At 41.9% G+C, this 25,165-nt stretch overlaps 1 protein-coding gene across 2 annotated transcripts; it reads left to right on the top strand.

Annotated features, from left to right (window-relative positions):
- Nucleotides 399-24,358, top strand: LOC109707010 (ras-related protein RABC2a-like). 2 transcript variants are annotated; one of them, XM_020228042.1, is made up of 7 exons: nt 399-816; nt 3,242-3,310; nt 4,224-4,289; nt 9,805-9,926; nt 22,421-22,549; nt 22,730-22,773; nt 23,819-23,887. In XM_020228042.1, exons 1-6 carry the CDS (start codon nt 678-680, stop codon nt 22,733-22,735), a joined length of 531 nt encoding a protein of 176 aa, XP_020083631.1. In that variant the 5' UTR covers nt 399-677; the 3' UTR covers nt 22,736-22,773; nt 23,819-23,887. The 2 variants fall into 2 exon arrangements, with proteins under 2 accessions (XP_020083631.1, XP_020083630.1); XM_020228041.1 differs by lacking the exon at nt 22,730-22,773 and having other exon boundaries at nt 406-816; nt 23,819-24,358.

Raw genomic sequence — 25,165 nt, 5'->3', positions numbered from 1 at the left:
ATTCATAGTATTCAAATATCGTGAATGATTTACTGTGTTCAACTTAACCTATCATCATGCCCATATGGCATTCGTGTGACGCTTGCATGATGGGAATAAAATTAATCTTGTAAATATAAATTTTGTGTGCCTATTTGTAAATTTTTTTTTTTCTATAGGACTAAATACAAAAAAAAAAGCTCTTGCTCTTTTAAATAAACTGAAGTAATTAGTAGACAAGACTTTCAGAGAGGACCAAATACGGTGTACGGCGTGGTACAGCCGGTGCAAGCAATAAATTTTGGGACATTAATAAATGACGTCAGCGCGAGTTGGAGGACGCCAAATGCCGTTGCCCGGCAAAACGGCTGTTCCCATTTGGCTGTCAGCTAACCGCCTCCGTGGGTGCGGGCGTGGGCAAGCCTGCTTCTGCCAGATGCCACCCTCCCTCCTGTCTCTCCCTTTCTCCCCCATTTCTTTCCTTTTCTTTATATTATTATTATTACTATTCGCACATTTATTTATTTATTTATTCATCCTTATTATTTCTTATCATCTCTATTCCTATTTTCACTCTCCCTCTCTCTCTCCCTCTCTCCCCCTCTCTCCTCTCCGTTGCTTCTTCTCACCCACCTCGCCTTCGCCATTGGCGAAGTGCAGGGTCAAGGTAGGGTTTGATCGATCGAGGTTGGTTCTTGATGGGTTCGTCGTCGGGTCCGGGGAGTAGCTACGACTACTCCTTCAAGATCCTGCTCATCGGGGACTCCGGCGTCGGCAAGAGTAGCCTCCTCGTCACCTTCATCTCCAACCAACTCGAAGATCTTTCGCCGACGATCGGTATGATCCCTCTCTATCATCTTCATTTTCGCGGTTTTTCCTTTGTATTTAGTGTTCTTTGAGTGTGCAAATGTGGGGAATGTGTTTGTTAGACTCAGATCCGTGCCTAAATCGATGTTCTTCTGTGTATGGCACCGTGGAATTCGAATCCTCGGTTGTGGAATTTCTAGGATTTACCTCTTGGTAGTGTTTGGGTGTGAAATATTATGTGAATTTGGGTTACATTTAGTTCTTTTCTTTTTTTGTTTGCTTGATTTGCAATCTGTTGAGAGATTGCTTGTTGCTAGAAAGCTAAAAATGTAATTGTACGTGTCAACCAGCATTAATTAGCAAAATTTCTATGCTAAATTGATTAGTATCGGCTCAAATATTGCCTTGTAATATGGGGTAAGCACGATAGGCAGAGTATTAAAACACTCCAGCTGGCATGATACTATGTACTTGATAAGGTCAGTATTAAAACAGCTCCAGCTAGATTATGCTTCGTGCTGATTGATTCCGGTCTGCATCTTTGGCAATGCCGTTTATGGTCCGCATGCTTGCTTAATTGGAGTTCTTGAGTTAGTATCTGGCAATACCTAGGTGCTGCAGGGTTTACTCCCTTGGTTACAGTCTCTAATTTGGCAACTCTAATGAAAGAATTGTGAGACTGCTTGATGAAATGGATATGTAATTGTAGGTCTTTTTAGTTGAGACTATGTAAGTTGTGTGACTTCCAAAGTAATCCTACTTGCTGCATGCGGTAGTAAATTGGAAAAGTGCTGGGCCATCGTCCATTTTCTTTGAGTTTTATGAGATTCCAATGCTGGAATTCTTGGCAAATGACATATTGTACATCCAATGTAATGAAAAATTGAAGTTTTGAGTAGGTTTCTTAGCATGCAGTTAATTCTGTTGACATAAGCCAAAAGAAGGCTGTTGGTGTTTGACCACAACGCAACATGCTGTTAACAAATCTTAAGAGCTATTTGACTTACATAATAGAGGAGAATTTTTGTTTTTCCTTTGATAGAAATACCATAAGAGAACGAAACATTGAAGCCTATCTTTACAAATAGAAGATAAAAAGCTAATGGTATTTAAGAAAGATCTCTGCAGAGTTCGAAGCAGTTAATTGAGCTGTTCAAATGATGTAGGAAACATTAATTGGCTGGGGAAAAAGCCAGAGGATAAACATGCAAATTTTCAACTAGATTATCATGAAGGAAAGCAGTCTTAAATACAACTAAAATAAGGACCTGGCAATATATGCCACCATTTAACTCACAAATTTATCTTATATAGCTTTGTCGAAAGGGAAGAATAACATGAGGTAGTCTTGACCCAAAGTTTACATTTATTTGACAACAAGCTGTGGATTGTATCAAGAGAATCACTTGCTGACTCGATAGTTTGCATACATTGAGACCTAAAGTATGCTTTCAGCGTGCTATTCACAAGTTCACATCTGCTATTATGAAAGCAACAGGCTCTGGGAAATATTTTGATGTTCATCAAGGAGAAATTGGAAGGGCGGTGACATGTAACGGGAGGAAATTGAATCAAGTACCCTTTGGAGTGATAGATTAGAGAAACGTTTGTTTGTCTTTTTAAGAAATGGATAGGAACCCCCAATATAAGATCCCGTTCTCTTTTCCATTTCTTTATATCTTCTCAAGTTTATGAAAGCTTCGGAGCTTTGAATGGACATAGTAGTGGCAGCACACTAGTTCTCATACTTCATGTTATTTGCATATCTCATCCATGCCTATGCTTTTGTTCGAAAGAGCACATTTTTGATGATTGCTGTCGAGTGACAAATAATTATAAGTCACTCTACAGATATGCATATAATATAAAACGCATAGACATGGTTTATGGCTACCATATTTATTCCATGTGCTTCTACTCTATTGGCAAGTGCCTGAGTAGCTTTTGCTTGCTCTTTTGCATTTTCACGCTGATGACCACCATCAAGTGCAACTTTTTGAGATTATTGTTGCTTGTTGTTTTTGCTTATGGTGGTCGCTAGTTGTATCCCTTTTGGACTTTAATGGGGCTTGATGGAATATTTTTGTAAGTCTAATGGACTTCCAGGGGAACTTGGAGTATGGATGTCTATGTTTAGGTGTATGAATGCCTATGGTTATGTATTAATCAAGTATCAAGTCTGTTTTATAAAAATTTATGTAGCACCTAATGATTCCTATTTATGGAGAATAATTGTCCTTAAACACAAGGTCAAAGCTTATCATATGCTGCTTGTGTACAGGCACTCCATTTTTTTTCCCCTGGTTGGGGTATTTTGGTTTTTTTTTTTTTGGGTTTTCTGTGGTGGGGGGCGGGAAGGGTGGGGGTGAGGGGTGAGAAAACAATCTTTTGTTCTTCAAGGTTTCCTTTCCTCCATTTTATACTTCTACTAACTTTTCTTGAAATGTATGATTAGGGGTGGATTTTAAAGTCAAGTTTCTTACGATTGGTGGAAAGAAGTTGAAGCTGACGATATGGGACACTGGTAAATTGCAATACAAATTGGAATAGTTAAAGCAAGTACAGATTTTCATATATTGACTTACCTTTCTTACGCTATGCTGCTTCTTTGTTGGTATATGTTCATTCAAGAAGTTGCTTATTCTATTTCACACACCGTTTTAACCATACTTTAAAAGAGTAATGAGGCTCATTTTGCATAAACAGATGGTTATAACTTGCAGAAAAAAATGTTTGACCTCTTAGATAAAAAATCCACGGAAAAGAATGTCTTCACATAGTTCAAAGTACATGCCATTGTATTAAATGTATTAAAATTATATGGCACACAATGTACAGTATTTAAAAACTTCACTTTTTTTACTATATTTATTAAGACTGTAATCTTGTGGTAAACTTTCATCACCCCTGAATTCGTCAAGCCATTCATTTCAATTTTGTGATCATACTTTATTATCATACAAAGATACTATCCCGATTTGTGTGAAGTTCTTGTTGCAGGCAAGTGTGGGAGCATAGCTTGATATTAAAAGATACATTAAATTTTGCAGAAGATACTATCTAATTTCAAAAGATATTATCAATTTTGCGAGAGGAGGGGCATTGGTTGCCAAGTGGCCGCTAATTTTTTTTTATACATGGCAGCCACCTTGGCCTGTCTGCTAGTATCCCTAAAAGTTGACATAGTGTTATTTAGGGCCAAGCACTTGAATTTACTAGGTTGCAGACTGACAATGCGAATTTGCTCTTCAAAAACTATTTCTATTTTTGACTGTGATTGTGTGAATATTTTAATTCGATAAAATGGTTGAATTGTTAAATAGCTTGCTAAATTATCGTGCGGCATGTTCTTTCCATCTTGTGTTTCTCTTAAATTATGCTTTCCGTTCTATTAATTTGTATATTTGTAATGATGTGATTTATATATATTTTTGCAGCTGGCCAGGAGAGATTTAGGACAGTTACTAGTTCTTACTATAGAGGCGCTCAAGGAATTCTTCTAGGTAAGGCATTTATTTACTACGTGAGTGCGATTGCATAGGAAAAACTTTTAATCTATTTTGTTAAGACTCTGCTCTGCTATTTAAGTATTTCTTTCATGCATCATTTGGCATCAGAGTTGTATCATTTGTCTTGTGCTCATCTTATGAGGGCATCAACCAAAACAGCAGTTAAGCTTCCTTTGTTTTAGTTACCATGATAAAAGTATTATAAAATGTCTATGTTGGTGCAGTAATCAGTATTGCACCAATTGAAAAGTCACTCTTCCTTCAATAGCTCAACGTCAATCCAGTATCATTTGAGAAGGGGGCAGTGATGATGATGATGATGATGATGAACTTGCTGGTAATTGTGTTTCCCACAGTTAGCTAAGGATGAAGCTTAACTCTTGTTATTATGCTTCATTAGTGGTCAGTTACATTAGTGATGCTTGTCTCACACTCTTAGGTTGATGTTCAAAGCAATACCAACATCCTTTTTTTTTTTTGCATGAAAATCAAGTTGAAACGGGATTTTGAAAAATACAAAAGTGCGTACCGTACCCTAGGTTAAGTCATTCAAACAAAATGGAAGAAACTACTTCTATAATCGTTTTTCTCTGAAATAGTCGGTTGGAAATGCAATTACTGAAGTTAACCTTGTAGCTGAAGTTACCCATTAAACTTGCACCTAAATATAATTGGGTTTAGGGTTTAGTATCCAAAATAAAGGGATAATTTGGACAATTTATTGATCCCTACTAGATTGTCCTATTCCCATGTCATGCCCCATGGTCCTTTTTGAAAGCCAAGTCGAAATCGGGCTATGTTTAAAACTCAAGAGTAAGCGGAAAACTGCCATTTTCTTTTTTATAAACCTTGACCCCCCAAGGGTGCAACAGACCTGCCATAAATACAGAAATTTTCGAAACAAACAGACAGAGTTTTTCCTGTATTTACACGACGTAGCACATGTACAATTTAAAAACCAGGTCGCTACTCACACACATACAACGATACAAGATGAACAATGGTTGAAAATTTGTCAACATTCAGCTAACAGTCCTCAGCCACATCCATTCCCATTCATACCTATTAGTTCCAAATGCCTCCCACATGAAGACTTTATTTTGAAATCCTAATTTCATCGAAAACCACAAAAAAACCATTTGAAAATCGTTCCCCACCCGGGAACCTTTATTTTGAAAACGCTACCACGAGCGGTAGAAAGCCAACATCCGAAAGCCGAAACCATAAACCACAAGTGTTTGAAAACCACGAATGTCCAAAACCATGAGTATCCAAAAACTTGTATATACATCATCCAAAACTGCAAGTGTAAACTACCAACTGAACCACATGTATCATCTACTATTAGGTATAGGGGTGAACTATATTATCACCTATATGTCTAATGCTATGTATGAAGTAATCAAGAACGTATACCGTAGATCGAGACCTCTATGACCGCCTACTAGCTATGGCCTCACGCTGCGTCCTGACCAATCCCACCCGCATCATCTGTGGAGAAATAGGGGGTAAGAAACCAACGAAGGTCTCCCACTGGGTACCGCAAGCCGACGAAGGCAAGCATACTCACCGGTAACCAGGTATAGGTAAGGTAAGGTAAGGTCTACAGTAGCAATGTAAGTCTAAAGAGAGATGAACTGTAAGTAAGCATGCAACAACCGCTACTATAGCTATATGTGTCAACCGGACGAAAAGTCCAAATGTACCAAATCTATATCGTAGTGTCGGTCTAAAAATCTCAGGCAAAAGCCACTTTCCACTCGCTCACCTAACATACAACCCTAGCATAAGCTCCTGCGCTCACAGGTTGGCAACCTATCACTTTTTCAAAAGAGAACACCCTCCTGCGGGGGATTAGACTGCTAGTGTTCGTGAAATACTCTTGAGCTGTGGTGATCAATGCGAATATGATCAATAGCTAACCGTCGGCGAATAACTGACAATCACCGCCTCTTGGGGCACACCGACCAATAGGTCATCATACTGTAAGGAAACACGAATACCGACCACCCAGGTCAACTAGGATGGAACGACTCAACATCTTCTCAAGTGCATACAAGTACCGACTCAACTAGGATGGAACAACTCAACATCCTCTCAAATAGATGCAAGTACCGACTACTCAGGTCAACTAGTAGGTATGATGTTAATGTCACAAGGGGTATACAGGCACCGACCACTCAGGTCAACTAGAAGGTGTATATCAATGTTACTACTGCTCTACTCTAAGTCATGAATGAAAGAGACAATGCACTAAGTAGAGCAAGGTCGAAGTCAGGTGGTGAAAAGCTTGAGCACTGGATAGAAAAGTATATGTAAGCAGTAAAGGATAGGGATGAAGGGAACATCACCGAGCGTGCACCACTGAACCGACTTCTGATCGGAGTACCCACCTATGTCGCGGTTGCACCTAGCTCCTACAGTGTGCAAGACCGTCGACCGGACCTACGATAGGTCCATCGATCCTACTGACTCAAAAGACATCACTCACAAGCCCAAAACCACCTGCGGGATCGGTTTCCCAAAATCGATTCCCGAACTTGCTAGGAATCCCGCAAACGCATCGGGATGCTCGCGGGACCCAAGAAACGTCCTGAAACACATCGACTCATGCCGTGAGTCACCCGCTGCCCTAAAACACATCTATTTGAGTGTCTGAGCAACAAACACAAGCACCAAGGTCAACTCGCTCGTCGCCGGTTGACCGTTTTGCTCCGGTCTTCCGGAAGTGTCCACTTTGGCACCGGAAACCTCCGCCGCTCACCTGTCGCCTCCGAACACACGAGATGACCCAGGCGGCCAGCCAACGGGGCTAGGCGATGATTTTCGGGATGACCACACAGTCGGAAACTCATCGTGAAGCGAAACTGTGTTTTACCGGTGATTTTGCTGAAAAACGCGCCGAAACCCTTCCACCGCTTGTCCACCATCTTGGACTTCGAAGGTGGTGGTAGCAACCAGCCAACAAGGCTTGGCGGGGTATCTAGGGCATTCAAATTGCCAATGTGTGAAAACCGCAACACGAACCGCGTTTGATAGGCGAATTTCCACCAAACGACGCCGTGAGACCCCGTTTCCACTCCGCAATGGCTCCCGGACCTTCGACAATTAGTCAAGAGGCGCTAACAGCGATTACATGCTGTCCGAGGCTGTGCGCGGGGTCCCTATTGCATACAATTTGCAATTAGCTCACTAAAGCATTAAATACTATTAAAACAATTCATGAAACACGATTTTTCAAGCTCGTTACCCCGATCCCCATCGCAGCGGATCCATCCAGCCAGTCGATTTGACTTGTCTCGATGTGATGAAGCTCGTGCTCGCTGTGTGGAGCGCGATTGATTGCCAGACGACATCGAAATAGCGGAGAAATCCTTCCAATTGCTTGATCTCGGAAGCGGCCAAATCCCACACGCGCACCGGGGCTTTACTGATTGCAGTGAAGGTGAGCACTGGTCTCCACAAGACCCCAGGAGTGCGGTGCTCACCTCTCGGGTGCTCGCTGAAGTCTCCGATGACCGGAAAAGGGAGCTCGGCCAACTCAGCCCCTGGAATCCCCCTGGTAGCCACAAGGCAAGGGCCAGGGCATCAAAAATTCGGCGATCGGCGATACGATAGGGGAGCTCCAGCTAGGGGAGGGTCGTAGCACCCAGGAGAGTTGGCCGGGATGGGAGGTTGCGGTGGCGCGGCGACGATGAAGGCCAAAAAGGGGCCGCGGCTAGGGCACAACAGCGTGGCGCGGCGACGGCTTGGGGGCGGCCAGGGGCGACGCCGATGGTCCCTCTGGGCCCGCTGGTGACGGCTAGAGGCGGCGTGGCACGGCGGCGGTGGCCGGGTGGCTTCCCAAGGTCGCGAGTGCTCGTGGACCTCCACCTCGGCCGCGGCGACTCCCTGGTGCACGGTGGTGCCGAGGACAGCTGGGGGAGGGTTGTCGAAGGCCGAGAGGATGGCGGTGGCGGTCCCGGTGGCCGACGACATGGTGACAAGGTGGTCCGGGTTACTCCCCTTCACATTACAATAGAGGGGAGAGAGAGAGAAAGAGAGAGAAGAAGAAGAAGAAGAAGAAGAAAAAGAAGAAGAAACTGCTTTCTTCTTCTCCAGCGACTGGCGATAGCCACGGCGACGACACAGATCATCTCAGGGGTCCAAGGAGGAGGGAAGGAGGGTTAGGTCTAGGGTTTTTGGGTTCCTAAATCCCCAAATCCCACTTTAAAAACCTAAAACCATTATTCTAAATGAATAATTGTCCAAAACTCTCCCAAAACTTTGAATTTGCGATCTAGTCCCTCTCCAACATAATTCTCTTGTAGAAAGGTCCTAGCTCACAAGTTTTCACGCAAAACGGTGCACCGGTTGATTCTAAAAAGCTAGCAAAACACGGAATAAATGGCCTCTCAGCGATAAAACCTGTTTTTCTCAAAAACCATGCGTTGAACATGAAATCCGTCAACGCCATTGGCTCCGGCATAGTCAAACCATTGAGAATGAGCTATTGGATTGCTTGGAACGCAGTCCGATTCGCGTCCGAAGCCCATCTCCCCTCGGTCCTCGTCAGAAAACGCAGGTTACTTTTCACTTTAAGTGAAAAGTAATAATCGCGTAAAAACTTTATTTTAAATCCTTTTTCGCTGAAATTTGACGGGCAAGCTTAAAATTAAAATACACACGACAACATTTAAAAAGATGTCAAACATACATAGGAAAAAAAAATCCTCAGTTCTCACACCCCAACCAGCCAGTATTGAAAGCTGAGGTTAACTGTTGTTTCCTTATTTAATAAGCCATATCTGTTCTGAATAGTTGAGGATTTAACCATTTCATTTGTAAGTATTTTTCCTCTGTTTAGAGGACGAATCCAGAAGCCACTCATGCAATAGGAGTACAAACACACTCTCTCGAGAAATAAGAATGGCATCTTAGTTGGTCATTGCCGACTTTTACCTTATGATTTTCACTTCAATGTGGAATATTTTGTTCTGACGATCAAGAAGTAGAAAGCCAGACATCCATGTTCCTTGATACTCTGAGGACATTTTTTTCAGAAGAGCAGGCAAGAACCATTATGAAAATATTCTATTGAGACAAATGGTTCTGTCACTATATTTTCTGCATATAATATAAATCCTTTAAAGGTTTTTCGAACAGTTCTGCCATGCCAAATGTCTAAACAATATGTCCACATTCCAAAAATTTGTAGTGTATTTGAACAAAGACGTGAAATAAATAGGGCGAGATTTCTTGAAACTAAAGAATGAAAAGTCAAATGAGAATATGTCTTGTAAATCTATTTAAGGACATGTTGATTATTTGGCAATTCTGAATGTTAAAGGCCAAATGATGAGATGCCTAGTTCAAAGACTGCCTTCTGCTGTGGCTACATTAAAAATATACTTTATATCTTTCAGCTGTCGAAATTTGATATTTATTTTGATATATCTTAATCTTCTGATGCTATCAGCTATACTCAGTTACTGCCCAAAGAGTTAATTCTTGTTCTTTCTTTGGTCAGTTTACGATGTGACGCGGCGTGAGACATTTACAAATTTGGCTGATGTGTGGGCCAAGGAAGTAGAATTGTACTCTACAAATCGTGATTGTATCAAAATACTCATTGGAAATAAAGTTGACAAGGTAGAAGTTTTGTTTCATTCGATTGCTGTTAGTATTTACTGCTGCGACTAGTCTTTTCAATTTGGAAATCTTTTCCTTACATGTTAATCTGTTAGAGATTTCTTTTCTATTGTTCTCTTGATTGAGTGGCACATGAACTAGCTCTACTGCAATAGATATTTGCTTCAGCCGTATTAATTATTCCATGAATACATCCCGCATGCTCAAATAACTGTATAGAGCTTGCTAGACCGAATTTCAGTTTCTGCACGATGGTGTTGTTATTCATCTGAAATTCCTGCACAATATGCTTATGTTCTCTTGCTCAAAATTGGAGAACTAATACTGATGAACTATCTGTAAACATGGTACTCCTTTTTGTCCTTTGCCACCCTCTAGAATTTTTTATAGCCTTAATAGTACTTGATCTGCTCAACGATTTTCTTACAGTGGCACTTATCTGTTTCGTCCAACCTTTTCGCTGTACATGTTACAGTACATTATTGTCTAAGTTTTGGTATGGCCATTCATGCTGCCCAAAAGAAGGCATCATGCCAACTGGGTTGCTTAGTCTTCAACAGGGCAGTGGTCTTTGACAAGGCAATTGATGCTTTGACAGGGCTGCTAATGCTTTGTCAAGGCTTCTTTGATGTTTTGGTTGTGATCCAACGCAAAGGAAGGAGAATGAAGATAAACAAAATCGAAAACACTAAACCTGTAGTACTTTGGGGTAAAAAAGAGTACATTCAGGTTGCAGATATGGAGTTGCACTGTAAACTCTATCCTGAACTTGTAACTTAGTTATCTTTCATTAGATAAAGAGTCATCAGTAGGGGTGGAAACGAGCCGAGTTTGAGCGAGCTTACCTCGGCTCAAATTCGACTTGAAATTAATTTCGAGCCTAAATTTAAGCTCAAGCTTGGATTGAAATTAATTCGAGCCGAGCTCGAGCGAGCCTAATTTCAAGTCGAGCGAGCTCAAGCCCTAAACGAGCCGCTTGAAATTCTCAACATTATACGATCAATAGTTTAATTTGTATAGAACATTATCTATAATTTGATACAAAAATATGTCTAATAGTTCAAAGTACAAAATAATTATATGAAATATAGTATTATAATAAAAAAAAATAATTTATGAGTTGAATATCTAATTTTTTCAGCCTCACATGTCTTTTCTTCCGCCTTCAATCTCTATATTATTCATTTTTATTTATGCAGTCAAAAATAAATAAATTATATAGATAAATATTGGATTAAACTATCCAATCATATATAACTAAAATTAAAATTTTATATGAATAATAATTTTTTACTTTAAAAATATTCTGTATATTTTCTCAAACATACAATTAGTAGCAAGGTAGGCAACGGCGGGCATATAATGTTACTTGGTAACTTTGAGGGCTTTCGGCTTGGCCACTTAGGGTGAGATATAGAAAAAGAGAAAGAGAGAAACATATTGAAAATTTAGAGCTCTGTGAAAGAAAGAAATAAAGGAAAAATATATAAATTTAGTAAAATTTTGTTCTTTTATTTGTCTATTGGGTTTGTTTTTATCGGCCAACAACATTGGCCTAATTTTAACTAAACTTAGATTATTCACTCAGCCTATATATAATTAAAATATATTATATTTATATATTTTTTAATATATATATATATATATATATATATATATAGCAGGGCTGCTGTGCTCTCAGGAGCACGGAGGCCTCCGTGGCCTTGAGTCATTTTCGATGATGAAGTTTCCGAATTGACGATCGGCTCCGTTAAACTTGATCTAGCGTATTTAAAGTTTCTAGAAAATAATTTTTGCGATTTTTCGATATCATTTACCTAGCAATTGAAATGATTTCAAATTAATAATTTTTAACGGCTGAGAATAAAATCCTATAATAAGTGGTGATATACCACTAAAATTTTCGATAAGAAATATTGATTTTGTTGTAGAATAGTATAAGAGAATTTGTATCAAAATTTCATCTGATTTGATACTTCCTACACCGTTAAACTTGAAAACGGCAGAATATCAACCATTAAAAATTATGAATTTTGAATCCTTCGTCGATCAGTAGGTAAATGATATCAAAAAATCGGAAAAATTATTTTTCTAGAAACTTCAAATGCGCTAGATCAAGTTTAACGGAGCCGATCGTCGATTCGGAAACTCCATCATCGAAAACGGCTCAGGAGCAGCGAGTCCTCCGTGCTCCTAAGAGCACAGCAGCCCGCTCTCGTCTCTCTCTCTCTCTCTCCTCTCTCTCTCTCTTCTCTATATATATATATATATATATATAATAGTGTAGAACTACTATGCTATCGAAAATATAGAGATTTGATATTTTTGAATTTTGACCCTTTGATTAAAATTGTATGGTTGGAATAATTGTGGTCTCCCTAGGATTAAATAATACTCTTATTAGGATTGGGTGGTCCCTAAAAGGTAATAATAATATTAATCTAAAGATAAGAAACGATTAAAGGGATTGATCTAAGAATCAAAAAATCGAAAGCACTAGATTCTCCTCTCTCTCTCTCTATATATATAGTATATTATATTCGAGCTTTTCGAGCTTTTCGAGCCTAATTCGAACGAGCCGAGTATACTCAAGCTCGCTTGAAGAATTTCGAGCCTTTTTTTTTTTGTTCAAGCTCGGCTCATTTAATTTCGAGTCGAGCTCGAGCGAGCCAAATATCGAGTCGAACGTGAGTCGAACGTGAGCCGGCTCGCTCATTTGCCAGCCCTAGTCATCAGAGTTAACAGTTTTCTTTCTTCCCTATTTGTGGCCCCACCCCAGGGCACCATCACCAACAGCTTGTGAGTCAAAACATCAGCTGCCCCATCGATGTTGTGGCTACCATAGAAGCTCAATGAGCCTTGAAATCTCAGCTGAAGCCTTCGTTTTTATGCCATGGTACATTGGTCATGACAATGTCAGCACAATATGTGCTGGCTACCATGGGTGGCAAAACATGGCACAGGAAATCTGTGTCTACTTAATCTTGCCTAAATTCTTTTCTCAAAGCATTTAAGTATGCCTTTCACATGGGAGTACTAGGCGACAAGTATGAACAAGTGGTTATTTACAGCTATCGATCACGGACTTAGCATTTTTGCTCGCAAAGCCCGTGCGGCACCCACCTTTCTTCGCAGAGATGGATAAGCCTTTGTCCCTGTCTGGATTTTCATGTCCTACGGCTAAGTATGCGAAAGGAAGAAAAGAGAGAGAGGTAGAGCAATGTTAGTTAATTTGCGAATTATTGAAAATCCAAATTAAACGGTCCGTTTACGAATTTTTTCCAAAGAAAGGGAATTATTCGCGAATTTTTGGGCTAGTCGAATAATTCGCCAATTATTTGCGAATTATTCCCGAATTATTGAAAATCTGAATAAAAAACTTATAATTTTGATGTTTAAATATGGATTATCTTATATTTTATACCTTATATTTTATATTTTATACCGAATCCGTTTTCTAAGCTGAATTTTTCAACGAATTTAAAAATTAGAAAACGAATTTTATGCGTATTATACACGTACCGAATTTTTGCCGAATCCGAATTAACTAACTATGAGGCAAAGGTTCTCAAAAAATCAAGTACTCCACTACTTAGAAAAAGATGATTACAGCACACACATACACACTTTCTCTTGTGTATTTTGGCCTTAGCCAAACCCACTACTTTTAGGCCTAAGGATACAATGAACTTAGCTACACAACTCACCCACTAACTCACACATAATGAGCACAAGCCTAAGAGTCTCTCCATAACTCTTGGCAGTTTTGCAACCCTTGAGTTTCCCACAGCAGGTTAGATTCGGGTCTCCTTGACAATCCGGTTCAATCCGTTTTCGCTTGTGGACTTGGGCCAGGGATCGGGCTACGCATAATTTTTCTAAGTCCCTGACACTCTTCCCCACCTAATGTGCAGGCGCCTTTGTCGCGCGCTGCTACTGGAACTCGTCGATGAGCGCTTGGTATTGCCAAAGTGTATCCACCTTCTCTCAATAGGCCTCGCCGTAGGAGAGATTTTTCCATTTCACTAAGTACTCAGGACTTGGCGGAACTCCACATCGCCGAATGAGTAGATGTCCAGGATGCACTCTGCTTGTTCGTCGAACGAAGTCACCATGGTTGCAGGTGCTCGTTGCAACACACCACGGCTCGGATCCTCTGTCTCTTCACAGTACAGCTTCAGCCTATTGACATGAAAGACGGGGCGGATCTTGAGGTTTGCAGGCAGCTGCAGCTTATAGGCCACCTTGCCCACACGCTTGACGATGGTGAATGGGCCTTCATACTTGCGTAGCAGTCTTTTCTACACCTTCTGCAAGGCCTTGAACTGCTGCGGCTGAAACTTGACCATCACGCAGTCTCCCTCGGCAAACTCCCGAGGTTGCCGCTTTTTGTCAGCCCACTTCTTCATCCGTTGAGCCGCCTTTTTCAAGTTTACCTTCGCAATTTTCTTTTTTTCTTACAAGTTAGTGGTAAACTGAAGAGTAACAGGGCTGCGGAATTGCTCTCCTACAACAGGTGTATGTGGGGCGAGCGGCTGTCGCCCGATTGCCAACTCGAAGGGGTTGCAGCCTGTAGACTCGCTACGCCGCAAATCGTAGGAAAACTGGGTGACATCAAGGTGATGCACCCAATCCTTCTAGTTGGCACTCACATAGTGCCGCAAGTACTCCAACAGAGCGTTCACCCACTCCATTTGCTCGTTTATCTGCAGATGAAAACTGGTAGAGAAGAAAACTTGGACCCCAAGATTTTGAATACCTCGGTCCAAAAGTTGCCAGCAAACGTGGGGTCGCGGTCGCTTATGATGCTCGCAGGGATCCCCTAAAGCTCGATGATGTGGCTGACAAAGAGGCGTGTCGCTTCATCAGCCGTGCAATTAGTCGGTGCAACGATGAACGTCCCGTACTTTAAAAAATGATCAACCACTACCAGAATGGACCCAACTTTCCTCACCTTTGGCAAGGCGGAGATGAAGTCCATCGAAATGCTCTCCCACGGACGGCTAGGCACAGGTAAAGGCTCGAGGAGTCCACCAGGTCGCCAGTGCTCAACTTTGTCTTGTTGACGCACCAAGTAGGTTCGCACGTAGGCCTCAACATCTTCGTGCATCCGCAGCCACTAGTAGGCGGCCTCGAGCAACGCCAGGGTCCGCTTCTGACCTGGGTGGCCCGCCTACTTGGAGTCATGGCAGTCTTTGATGAGCTCGCGGTGAAGGTTGCCCCACTTGGGCACGTACACCCGTCGCCCCTTTGTGAGGAGCAGCCCGTCGCTCAGCCAAAACCTTCGCGTTTTGCCCTTCTTGACAAGCTGCACCAAATTTTGAGCGATAGGGTCCTCATTGGTTCCTGAACGAAGTCGATCGCGGAGCGTCCCTTGAAGCTGCCACACGGCTGCAAGTTCAGCCTTGCGTGTGAGAGCATTAGCCATGCGGTTTTCCTTCCCGGGCTTTATTGCATTTTTATGTCGAACTCCGCCAAAAAATCCTGCCAACTAGCTTGCTTAGGCAACAGCTTCTTTTGTGATTGGAAGTAGCTCGTGGCGACATTGTTGGTGCACACCACAAACTTGCTCCTAAGCAAATAGTGTCGTCAGATTCGCAAGCAATGCACCACAGCGGTTATTTCCTTCTCCTGGACGGTGTAACGCCGCTCGGTATCGTTGAGCTTGTGGCTTTCATTTGCGATAGGGTGTCCATCCTGCACGAGAACACTGCGAATAGCAAAGTCAGAAGCATCAGCGTGTACCTCAAAAGTGCAACTGCAGTCGGGTAGTCGCAGCACTGGATCTTCTGTCACCGCCCGCTTGAGGTCCTCGAATGCCTCCGCGCATTGAGAGGTCAAAACCCACGAGTGGCTTTTCTTCAACAGATCCGTCAGCAGGGCTGCTCTCGTAGAGTAGCTCGTAATGAAGCGGCGATAGTAGTTGACGAGCCTAAGGAAAGGCTGCAACTTGGACACCATCGTTGGGGTCTCCAATTTGCAGATGGCTCGAACTTCCGCTGGTCCATGCGAATCAGGCCCTGACCTATCTAGTGGCGAAGGAAGTGCTCCTCTTCCTTCGCGAATATGCACTTCTCTTTCTTGACGAACAGCTGGTTCTTCTGCAGTACTTGGAAGACTGTCCGCAAGTGCTCGATGTGCTCCTCCAAGGTGTTGCTGTATACCACGATGTCGAGGTACACCACCACAAAGCGATCAAGGTAGGGATAGAATAGCTTGTTCATGAGTATACAGAAGGTCGCTGGCGCGTTCATCAAGTCGAATGGCATGACAAGGAACTTATAGGCCCCGTACCTCGTCACGCACGTGGTCTTTTCCTCGTCTCCTTCTGCAATCTGTACTTGTTTTTGATCAAAAAGATCTGCAACCAAAGGAATAAGGTACTTGTTTTGGACTGTTACTTGTTGAGCGCCTTGTAATCGATACAAAGCCGCAGGCTTCCGTCGCTCTTCTGCTGGAACAAGATTGGTGCTCCATATGGCGCTTTCGCTGGCGGTTTGGCTCTTGGCTCGAGCTTGATGGCATGATCCACCTTTCGCCTAACTGGAAGTTGCTTAGGCAGCTCCTTTGGTCTGACATCCTGGAATTTTGTCAAGACCGCCTCTGTAAGGTACCAAACTTATGTTGTAAAGTACCGAACTTCTAAAATTATGCAGTTACGGTGGATATAGTATGCTGGATTTTTAATATAAAAATAAATATAAATAAAAATAGTGTGAGATACTATTTTTATTGGATTTAAGGGTGTAAAGTATAAGTTGAAAATGACCTGTGCTGAAATCGGAGCGAAAACAGAAGATTTAGAATTTTCTGTGAGAGACGGGGCAGATAAATTAGCAGAAAATGCACAGTGTCAGAAAATTATGAAAACTGGAGGATATGTCAGAATTATTTTTATGAGGCTAGATTTAAAGTTTCATACCATTCTGACGCCCGGAAAGTAAAAAATAAAATCCGACTGCTATCTGATAAAGATTACAGTTCGGTACAGCTTTCGGTGACCAAACATGGTCGAAACTGAAAGATTAAAATTTCTTTGGACTTATTAAGTAAAATCGAGCCTGCCTGCCAAATTTGAGCGCAAACGGACGTTCAGAAGGGCTCCGGCGAAAAATGTCAGTTTTAAACTGCTGAAGTGAATAGTATTTTGGGGGAGTTTACTTGGAGGTGAAGTTTCCTCCTATATATATATATATATATATATATATAAGGGTGTTATGTCATTTCCCTCATTCCTCTACTTAAGCCAACATAAGAGAAATCTCTCTCTCTCTCTCTCTCTCTCTCTCTCTCTAGGATTGGCTCCAAAGTGTGGAGTTTGGTAGAGAAAAGCTTGCTTAGAGGTGAAGCTTTCTTTTTCTTCACCATTGGTTTGAAGAGAGCTTGGGTTTGAGAGGTTTTCTGACGCGTTGGCGAAGTCGGTTCGGCGATACGACGAGGCTACGTGAAGATATTAAAGAACGAAGCTGTTAAGGTACAGATTGCCGCAGCTCGTGGCGAAAGCTTCCAAAAATCACGAAATCGGAACCCTAGCCTTGTGATAGCGATAAAAGGTGGGGGGTGTCCATCCCGAAGCAACTGGGCTTCTTTCTATGTCCGAGTTAGATTTTTGGTCATATTGCATATATTGTTCTTATGCATTATAGGATGTATGTATAGTTGCATTTCTATTTCCTTGCATGTATGTCTAGTTGTGTAGCATTATGGACTTGACACTTAAATCTAGAATGCATGAGGATTAGGGTTTGTGACATGAGATCCTATAGTGATAAGAAAACGGTGAACTCGGACTTGATGATGAAAACTAGTGACATGCGAACTAGTGTATAGAAAACACTATGACTTGGACGAGTAGCATGTAAACAATGTTAACAACATGACGAGTAGCATTGGAATTTAGTGTAATAGAAACACTTGTGGCATTGAGCATAGGGAATAGGTGAGTTTCCCTAGTCATGGCATATTGCATAAGAATTAGTGTAATTGAGACACTATGGCATTAAACATAGGGATAGTTCAATTCCCTAGTGTGAATTGATTAGTGTGGTTGAGACACTTGACATGGACCTAGGGATAGGTGGATTTTCGAGTGTTTGTTAACCTAGTTGACAGGGTATCCTCAGTTGGCGAGGATTGGATCATACTCACATAGTCTGTTTTGAGCTTGTGGTGGTCGCTTCACACAAGCAGTGCACTCCGAAGTTGTCACACGAGCGGGGTAGCTCATGAGCGGGGTAGCTCATCGGGTGGGATACGAGCGGGGTAGCTCCTCACCCATTGGATTGGGACGTGAGTTGGGGCGAAGGGTGGGGTAGCCTTTCCCCTATGAGATTGAGCGGGGCAGCTCAATATCTATGAGATTAGAGCGGGGTAGCTCTTCATCTATTACCTTTGAGATGTGAGACGGGTGAGATAAGAGCGAGGTAGCTCCTCACCTGTGAGATTTGAGATATCAGTCGGGGCGAAGAGCGGAGTAGTTCTTCACCTCTTCACCTACTAGATTGTGGTGTGAGTACCTATGAGATTTGAGATCTTAGGCGGGGTAGCCTAATGGATTGGGCAATGACATGAATTGCATAAGTGCATTTGCATTCATACCATGATTAGACATAGTATATGTTAGAGGATTACATAACTATGTTGTATTTGCATTCATTACATTGTTGAAGCATATTATCATGATAGTAGGCTTAGTGCTAGATGATATTTCATGCATTGCTTGCATTTGATGGCACAATAGATCATAGTTGCAGTTCAATATCTATCTATCTCTCTATCTATCTATTTGTGCCAGCTTAGACCTAGTGGGAAGATCGGCGGAGTCGGCGGCCGAACCCACTGGGAACTATATTTATATAGTTCTCACCCCGTGTGGTTTTGGGGTACAGGTACACACGAGAGCGGACCGGCAGGTGATCGCGGTAAGGGCGTAGCGCCCTAGCTAGCTAGTAGAGCTTTCCTATTGTACTAGAGCACCCTCGTGTGCATGGTTATAGATGACATGATGTATTTTGGATAGCTAGCATTATATATATGTGAGATGATTATGTATTCATTTTGGGTGATGATGAAAATGTAAATGTAATCAAAGATGGAAAAGTGGAATGTGATGTAATAGCTAGATGTATCTCTCTTTATGCACTTGTATGTATACTTGTGTTACTTGCTCTTGTTGTATTGCACTCTTTGTGCTTCTCTTCTTGTTGGATCGTGTATGTATTGAATTATCCCTGGGCAAATTCTTTGTACATGATCCTGTGTTGAGCCTTGGGCGGACAGGGGAGATGCTGTCCGTTCGGCGTCCGTCCGGCGCGCCCGAACCAGACCAAATTGGTAGCGGTCTCGGGGCGGGGCGTGACAACCTCAATCTCCGTTGGAAGGCCCTCCTCCTCCAGGCCCTTGTCGCTCACTTTGCGGATGGCCGCAAGGTAAGTCATCTCGCCACGGTTCACACCCCTTCGCAATTGCAAGGCAGAGAGGGTTTGGGTGCTTACTAATTTCTCCTGGCTGGCTAGGACCATGCATGGGGCCACTTCGTCCATGATGCTCAAGGCCCTAAGGTGTGGCATCGGAACCGCCTTCGACGAAGCCAAGAAGTCCATACCTAGTATGACTTGAAAGTGGTAGATGTGTGCGGCGATGAAGTTTGCAGTGCCTCTCTAAGGTCTCACCGCAATGCCCACGCCTTTGGCCACGCCTGCAACAGGCTGCGCCTCAGAATTGACGGCCTTGATCCGGCTTGCATCCTTCTCAAGTGGAAGACCTATCCGCTTGGCCTCCACCTCGGCAACGAAGTTGTAAGTGGCTTCCGTGTCCACCAGCGCTCGTGTGGCCCGGGCGTTAAGGGTCAAATCGATGTACAAGATCTCCTTGTTGAGGCGCTTGCTACTGCTTGCCACCCCTTGAACCGCAGTGACGAGCTTGAGCGCGCACATCTTCGACGAATCCGCATTGCCCTCGCCCTGCTCGGTCTGAACAACATTCACCAACTTTTTCTTTAGGCAGTCCCTCACCTAATGGTTCTTGCCGTCGACGTAGCACGTCAATTTCTTCGGCGGTGGCATAGGACCCCTCTCGTGGCCCTGCGCTCCTTCTGGTCACGTCAGTCTCCCCTACCCTTAGCCTTGCTCGCTTTGGTGTCATGTTACGAGTGGATCAGCCCTCTTATTCTCGGGCAGTTTCTCTGCCAAGGCGATTGCGGAGGCCACGTCCTTGACGTCATGCCCCACAAGCTCCTTATTCGCCGAAGGTTGGAGTCCGTCAAGGAAGATGAATAAGCGATCTTCCTCCACCATATTAGTGATGGACAACATCAACTTGGAGTATTCCTTGACATAATCCTTGAACGTCCCGATGTGTTTAAGCCGTCGTAGTTGTCTCCTCGTAAGGTATTCGACGTGCTCGGGGTAGAACTGCATCTTTAGCTTGCGCACAAAGTCCACCACGTCTTCAAGTTGCATTGGCCCTTCTCGGCCTCTGCAGAATGCCGACACCACTACAGCATTGTGTCGTTAGCAAGATACATGGACGCAACCTGGACTCTTTCCTCCTTATCGTCCAGCCGCAGCGCTTTGAAGTAGCGCTCCCTGTGACACAGAAAGTTGTCGATCTCCTTTTCGTCGCGGGTATCCCTAAAACTTTGAGGCTAAGGGACATGTACCTTCGAAGAAAACTCTTCTTGTGGTTCATGCCCACGCGCCACCTCTTTTTCGAGGATCGTTACCCTCGTCTTGAGGTCCTCAACCTTGTCAACTCGAGCAATGAGTTCTTCAATCAGCTTCTTTCGCTCCTCGTCACGACGAGTCATGTTGCCCTGAAGCTTTTCGAGTTCGCTTCGAAAGGTTGCCATGGCAGTAGCGACGCTTTCCTCCATACTGCGGACTTCATCATTAAAAGAGTTAAAGGAATCAACCATTTTGGTGTACTTTTCACCCATTTTCGACATTATGTCCTCCAACAGCGTAAGGCGGTCCTCTAACGGTGCAGAATCTCTCGTGGTTGCTCGCGGTTCTTTCCTTTTGCCCCGCTTGGGGGGCTGCCTTGGAGGGTCGACCCCAGCGTTGATAACTCCCGCATCGGATGACGACATGGCTCCTTGCTTGAACCGGCTCTGATACCAACTGTTACGGACTTAGCGTTTTTGCTCGCAAACCTCATGCGGTGCCCACCTTTCTTCACAGAGATGGACAAGCCTTTGTCCTTGTTGCTAGCTCGGACCTTCACGTCCTACGACGAAGTATGCAAAGGGAAGAAAAGAGAGAGAGGGCAGAGGTTCAAACAAAATTAAGTACTCCACTACTTAGAAAAAGAGGATTACAACACACACACACACACTCTCTTTTGTGTATTTTGGCCTTAGCCAAACCTACTACTTATAGGCCTAAGGATATAATAAATCTAGCCACACAACTTATCCACTAACTCACACATAATGAGCCCTAAGCCCAAGAGTCTCTCCATAACTCTTGGCAGTTTTGCAACCCTTGAATTTCCCACAGCGGACTGGATTCAGGTCTCCTTGACAACTCGGTTCAACCCGCTTTGGTTGCGGAGTTGGGCCAGGGATCGGGCCATGCAGAATTTTTCTAAGTCCTTGACATATCGGTTCCTTATCCCAGTTTCACGAATACTGATACTTACTAATCTTTGTAATATCCCTTAATATCACAAAATCAGCAAAAAATGCTGTAGTGAGGATGTTCCACAGAACTTGAGTTTTCTTAGACAGTCTGAAGTTAAATAAAGCTGTCAAATTCATGCTTAGGAATTTTTCACAGCCTAAGGTTTTGAAAAATGGATTTCTCAATATGTGTGGGCTAAACTCGGTTAACAACCCTATATGAATTTAATTTTTGCTTGTATTTGAGGTCCCTAGTTTTAGTTGGCTGACCTCATGCTAATAGTCGAAGTACTTTCTGGCAAGTGAAATTATCTCCACAAGACTTCTTGATACAGACAAATAATGGGAGTTTAGGAGTTGAAAGACACTGTGAACAGAGTCCGTAGTCTGTTGGATGAAAAACAATTTTCGGGTAAAATCTGATGCTACTATTCAGTAATATTTTGGGCTCAAGCTTTCTTGTTTATTTTAAGTTGACCTTGCTAATTGAGTTTTGGTAAGCACCTTAGTTGTCTACTTATGAACTCTCCTATGCTTCTCAAGCTTTTGATAAGCACCTTAGTTGTGTCTATGAACTCTCCTATGCTTCTCATAGCAATTCTTTATTTTTTGATGAATTCATCAACCTACATGGAGTTATTACAGTCTTCTTTGAGCTGCTATTAGTATTGTTCCTTGCATAAAATAACTTGTAGACAAGTTAATCGAAAATTGATAATTGGTTTGTGCATATTTATCCTTCATATATGTGATACTGTGATTCTTTTATATTTGTGAGATTTCTTTATGAAGATAAGATTTTTCCTTTTTCTTTTTAATATATCGCTGTCTGATGTTTATGTTTCTGCCACTAACAATTACATTTTTGTAACAGGAGAGTGAAAGAATGGTGACAAGAGAAGAGGGAGTTTCTTTTGCAAAAGAATCTGGTTGTTTATTCCTTGAGTGCAGTGCAAAAACACAAGAAAATGTTGAGAAATGCTTTGAAGAACTCGTGCTAAAGGTGTGCCTTGTAAAGATTTAAGATAGTTTATAGTTTAATGGTAACATATTTAATTTAAATTTCTTTACTTTTATGATGCATACTACTATTCTAACCAACTCAAATCTGACGGTTTAAGGAATGTTTTCTTCATGTTTTCCTACTTAAATTAGGTTCTTTAATATGTGAAATTGTTTACAGGGCTAGTTGTTGGACTGTCCTGAAACTAAAAGGCCACTTGAAGGGTAGAGTATCTACTTTCTTACTGTAGTTTAGGCTTTTTGATTTGCTTCTTTAAAACTATATGCTTACATTTGTTCTTTTGAAGTTTTCAAGGACCTAAAATGATTTTATAACCAAAAAATGATTTCTAACTTTTGAAATACTGATAATAGAGCCAAGTGATGCATGGAGCTTGTATACAGTCATGCAGGGTAATAGTGAGTTAGTTTACCAAGAGCATGATGGCCATATTTTCCTGTACTATCTTATTAGGTTATATCCATTCTATTGGTTAATCAGGATTTGCTTTAAAAATTGGACCACATATGTAGTGAAGAATATATTTGGATCAAAAGTTCTGAGTAACTAGTAAGGCTTCAAAAACTCTCGGCTGTCTTATGATCTCGGCTTTAATTTTTATTCCATGAGTTTTTCCGCTCTACTCTCTTTTTCCTGTTTCCGAATCTTGTTTGAGGGAAAGGTCCTTATGGAAAACCATAGTATAAACGAATGAAATGCCCAAATTAATCGGTCCCTTCTGCTCGCAGATTGCGGGTTATATTTTTCTGTTTCTTATCTGTAGGCAATGAGATAGCTCATTTTGCCAAGCAATAATGACTAATGGTTTTCCGTAAGGACCTTTCACTCAGTCCCATTAAAATTTGAGTTTTTTATATTAGTGCGTTTGGATTATGTTTGAGTGTGGTTTTGAACTTGAGCTCCAATAAAAAACCCGTTAGCAGTTGGGTTTGTATATGGGTTCTAATTAAGTCTGACTCAAACATGAGTGAAACCTGATTCGAAACTGAATTCCAATGGGGCAGATGGTAAGGTTCGTAGGACAAAACAAAATAGCAATCTCAGGATACCTATTAGACAGTAACGATACTACTGGGCACCGATGTGAAAATATGCTATCCCATATTTCCCTTTTTCTGAAGTTCCCCCTTTGATATAACGTGTTTTGCCTTGCTAATGGTGGGTTGCAACACCTATTCATAGGTTAAAAGTTTTTGTTTCTATCCTTCTTGTCTCCACATTACATTCTATTTGTTGTTTCCTGTGCAGATTCTTGAGGTACCAAGTCTTTTAGAGGAAGGATCTGCCGTTGGGAAGAGGAACATTTTGAAACAGAAACAAGAAAACCATGCAAAACCATATGGAGGGTGTTGCTCATGAGCGGTGGCACACTGTGTGGGCCAAACATGACCTGTTTGACCCTTCCCAGAATCTCCTGATAATCTGATTACGATACCGTGTCAGATCAATGGGTGTACACTACGATCAGGTTATTCTGCTCCTGATGTAAATGAGTTGCATTTGCTTGCTCAATTCGTCGATATACATGTGCGGCTGTATAGATAAAACGTATCATTCTCATATGTTTACTGTGCCTTTCTCGGTTGATGCCTGTATATCTTTGTTCAAAGTTGATTGATCTGGTGAAAATTTGATTATTTTTTTTTTCTTTTTTTGGTTTTCCGAGTTTCAAACTATTCTGTCGAACACTTCTTGTGGAGCCACCTTTTCCTTATGTGAGATAGAGCTAAATGTGTGTTTCTTTATGACACATTCGTTTGTGATAAATAGCGTCTTGACTTTTGGACATTTTTGCTCTGACAACAGATCAATCTGAAAAACTGGCGAATTCTACAGTTCTTAGAATGTATCTGATCATGTTATCTACTTTTCTCGGTCATTACCTGATACTGTTCTTTGTCTTTGTCCTCCCTAGGATGCATTTAATTTTGTGCGAAACCACATCTTGACTATTGGAAATTTTTGCTGGAACTGAAAAACTGTACTTTGTGATTATTAGTATGTATCTGATTGTGTTATCTACTTTTCTTGGTCTTCACTCGGTATTGTTTGCGGTAAAACCGTAAACTTTACGGTTCTTAGTTTTTACCTGATTATGCTATCTACCTTTCTTGGTCACGACTTGGTATTGTTCTTTGTCTTCGTTCTCCCCAGTATTTTCTTCCTCCTATTAATTACACGCTAATCCTTAGTCCCTGTGTTCCTCTGTGTGTCTTATCACACTCGCGCACTTAATTACCCTTCGCTCACGCAAGGGCCTTACCGTTGGAAATTTCAATGGTTTGGCTGGTCGGTGTTTCTTCTTTTGGGTTAGATCTGTCTCCGACGGCTATACCTTATTAAGGATTAAGGCTTGTTTCATATTACTTGACTCGGTACCGCCGTACCGTGAGGTTCGGTGTTTAAATTCTATCATGTTTCTAGTATTATTTACGTTCTTTTAATTTAAGTTCACATTTTGGATTGGCTAAATTACAGAAAACCCCTCTATTAAAATCTAATTTTTCACTTTTCTTTCCTGTCATTTAAAAACCTACACTTTGCCCCCTTATAAAATAAAAAATATTCACAGGGGGTACGGTGTAAACTGTGATG

This window comes from Ananas comosus, linkage group 3, assembly GCF_001540865.1.
Source record: "Ananas comosus cultivar F153 linkage group 3, ASM154086v1, whole genome shotgun sequence".
NCBI classification, from domain to species: Eukaryota; Viridiplantae; Streptophyta; class Magnoliopsida; order Poales; family Bromeliaceae; genus Ananas; species Ananas comosus.
The sequence above is the reverse complement of the archived record's forward strand: the minus strand, read 5'-3'. Positions and strand labels throughout refer to the sequence as shown.

Excerpts from the sequence above, each read along its gene's own strand:
- LOC109707010 (XM_020228041.1), top strand. The coding sequence starts at position 678 with ATGGGTTCGTCGTCGGGTCCGGGGAGTAGCTACGACTACTCCTTCAAG. Across the intron at positions 817-3,241 it reads AGATCTTTCGCCGACGATCG|GGGTGGATTTTAAAGTCAAG; the intron begins GTATGATCCCTC and ends ATGTATGATTAG. Across the intron at positions 9,927-22,420 it reads TTGGAAATAAAGTTGACAAG|GAGAGTGAAAGAATGGTGAC; the intron begins GTAGAAGTTTTG and ends TTTTTGTAACAG.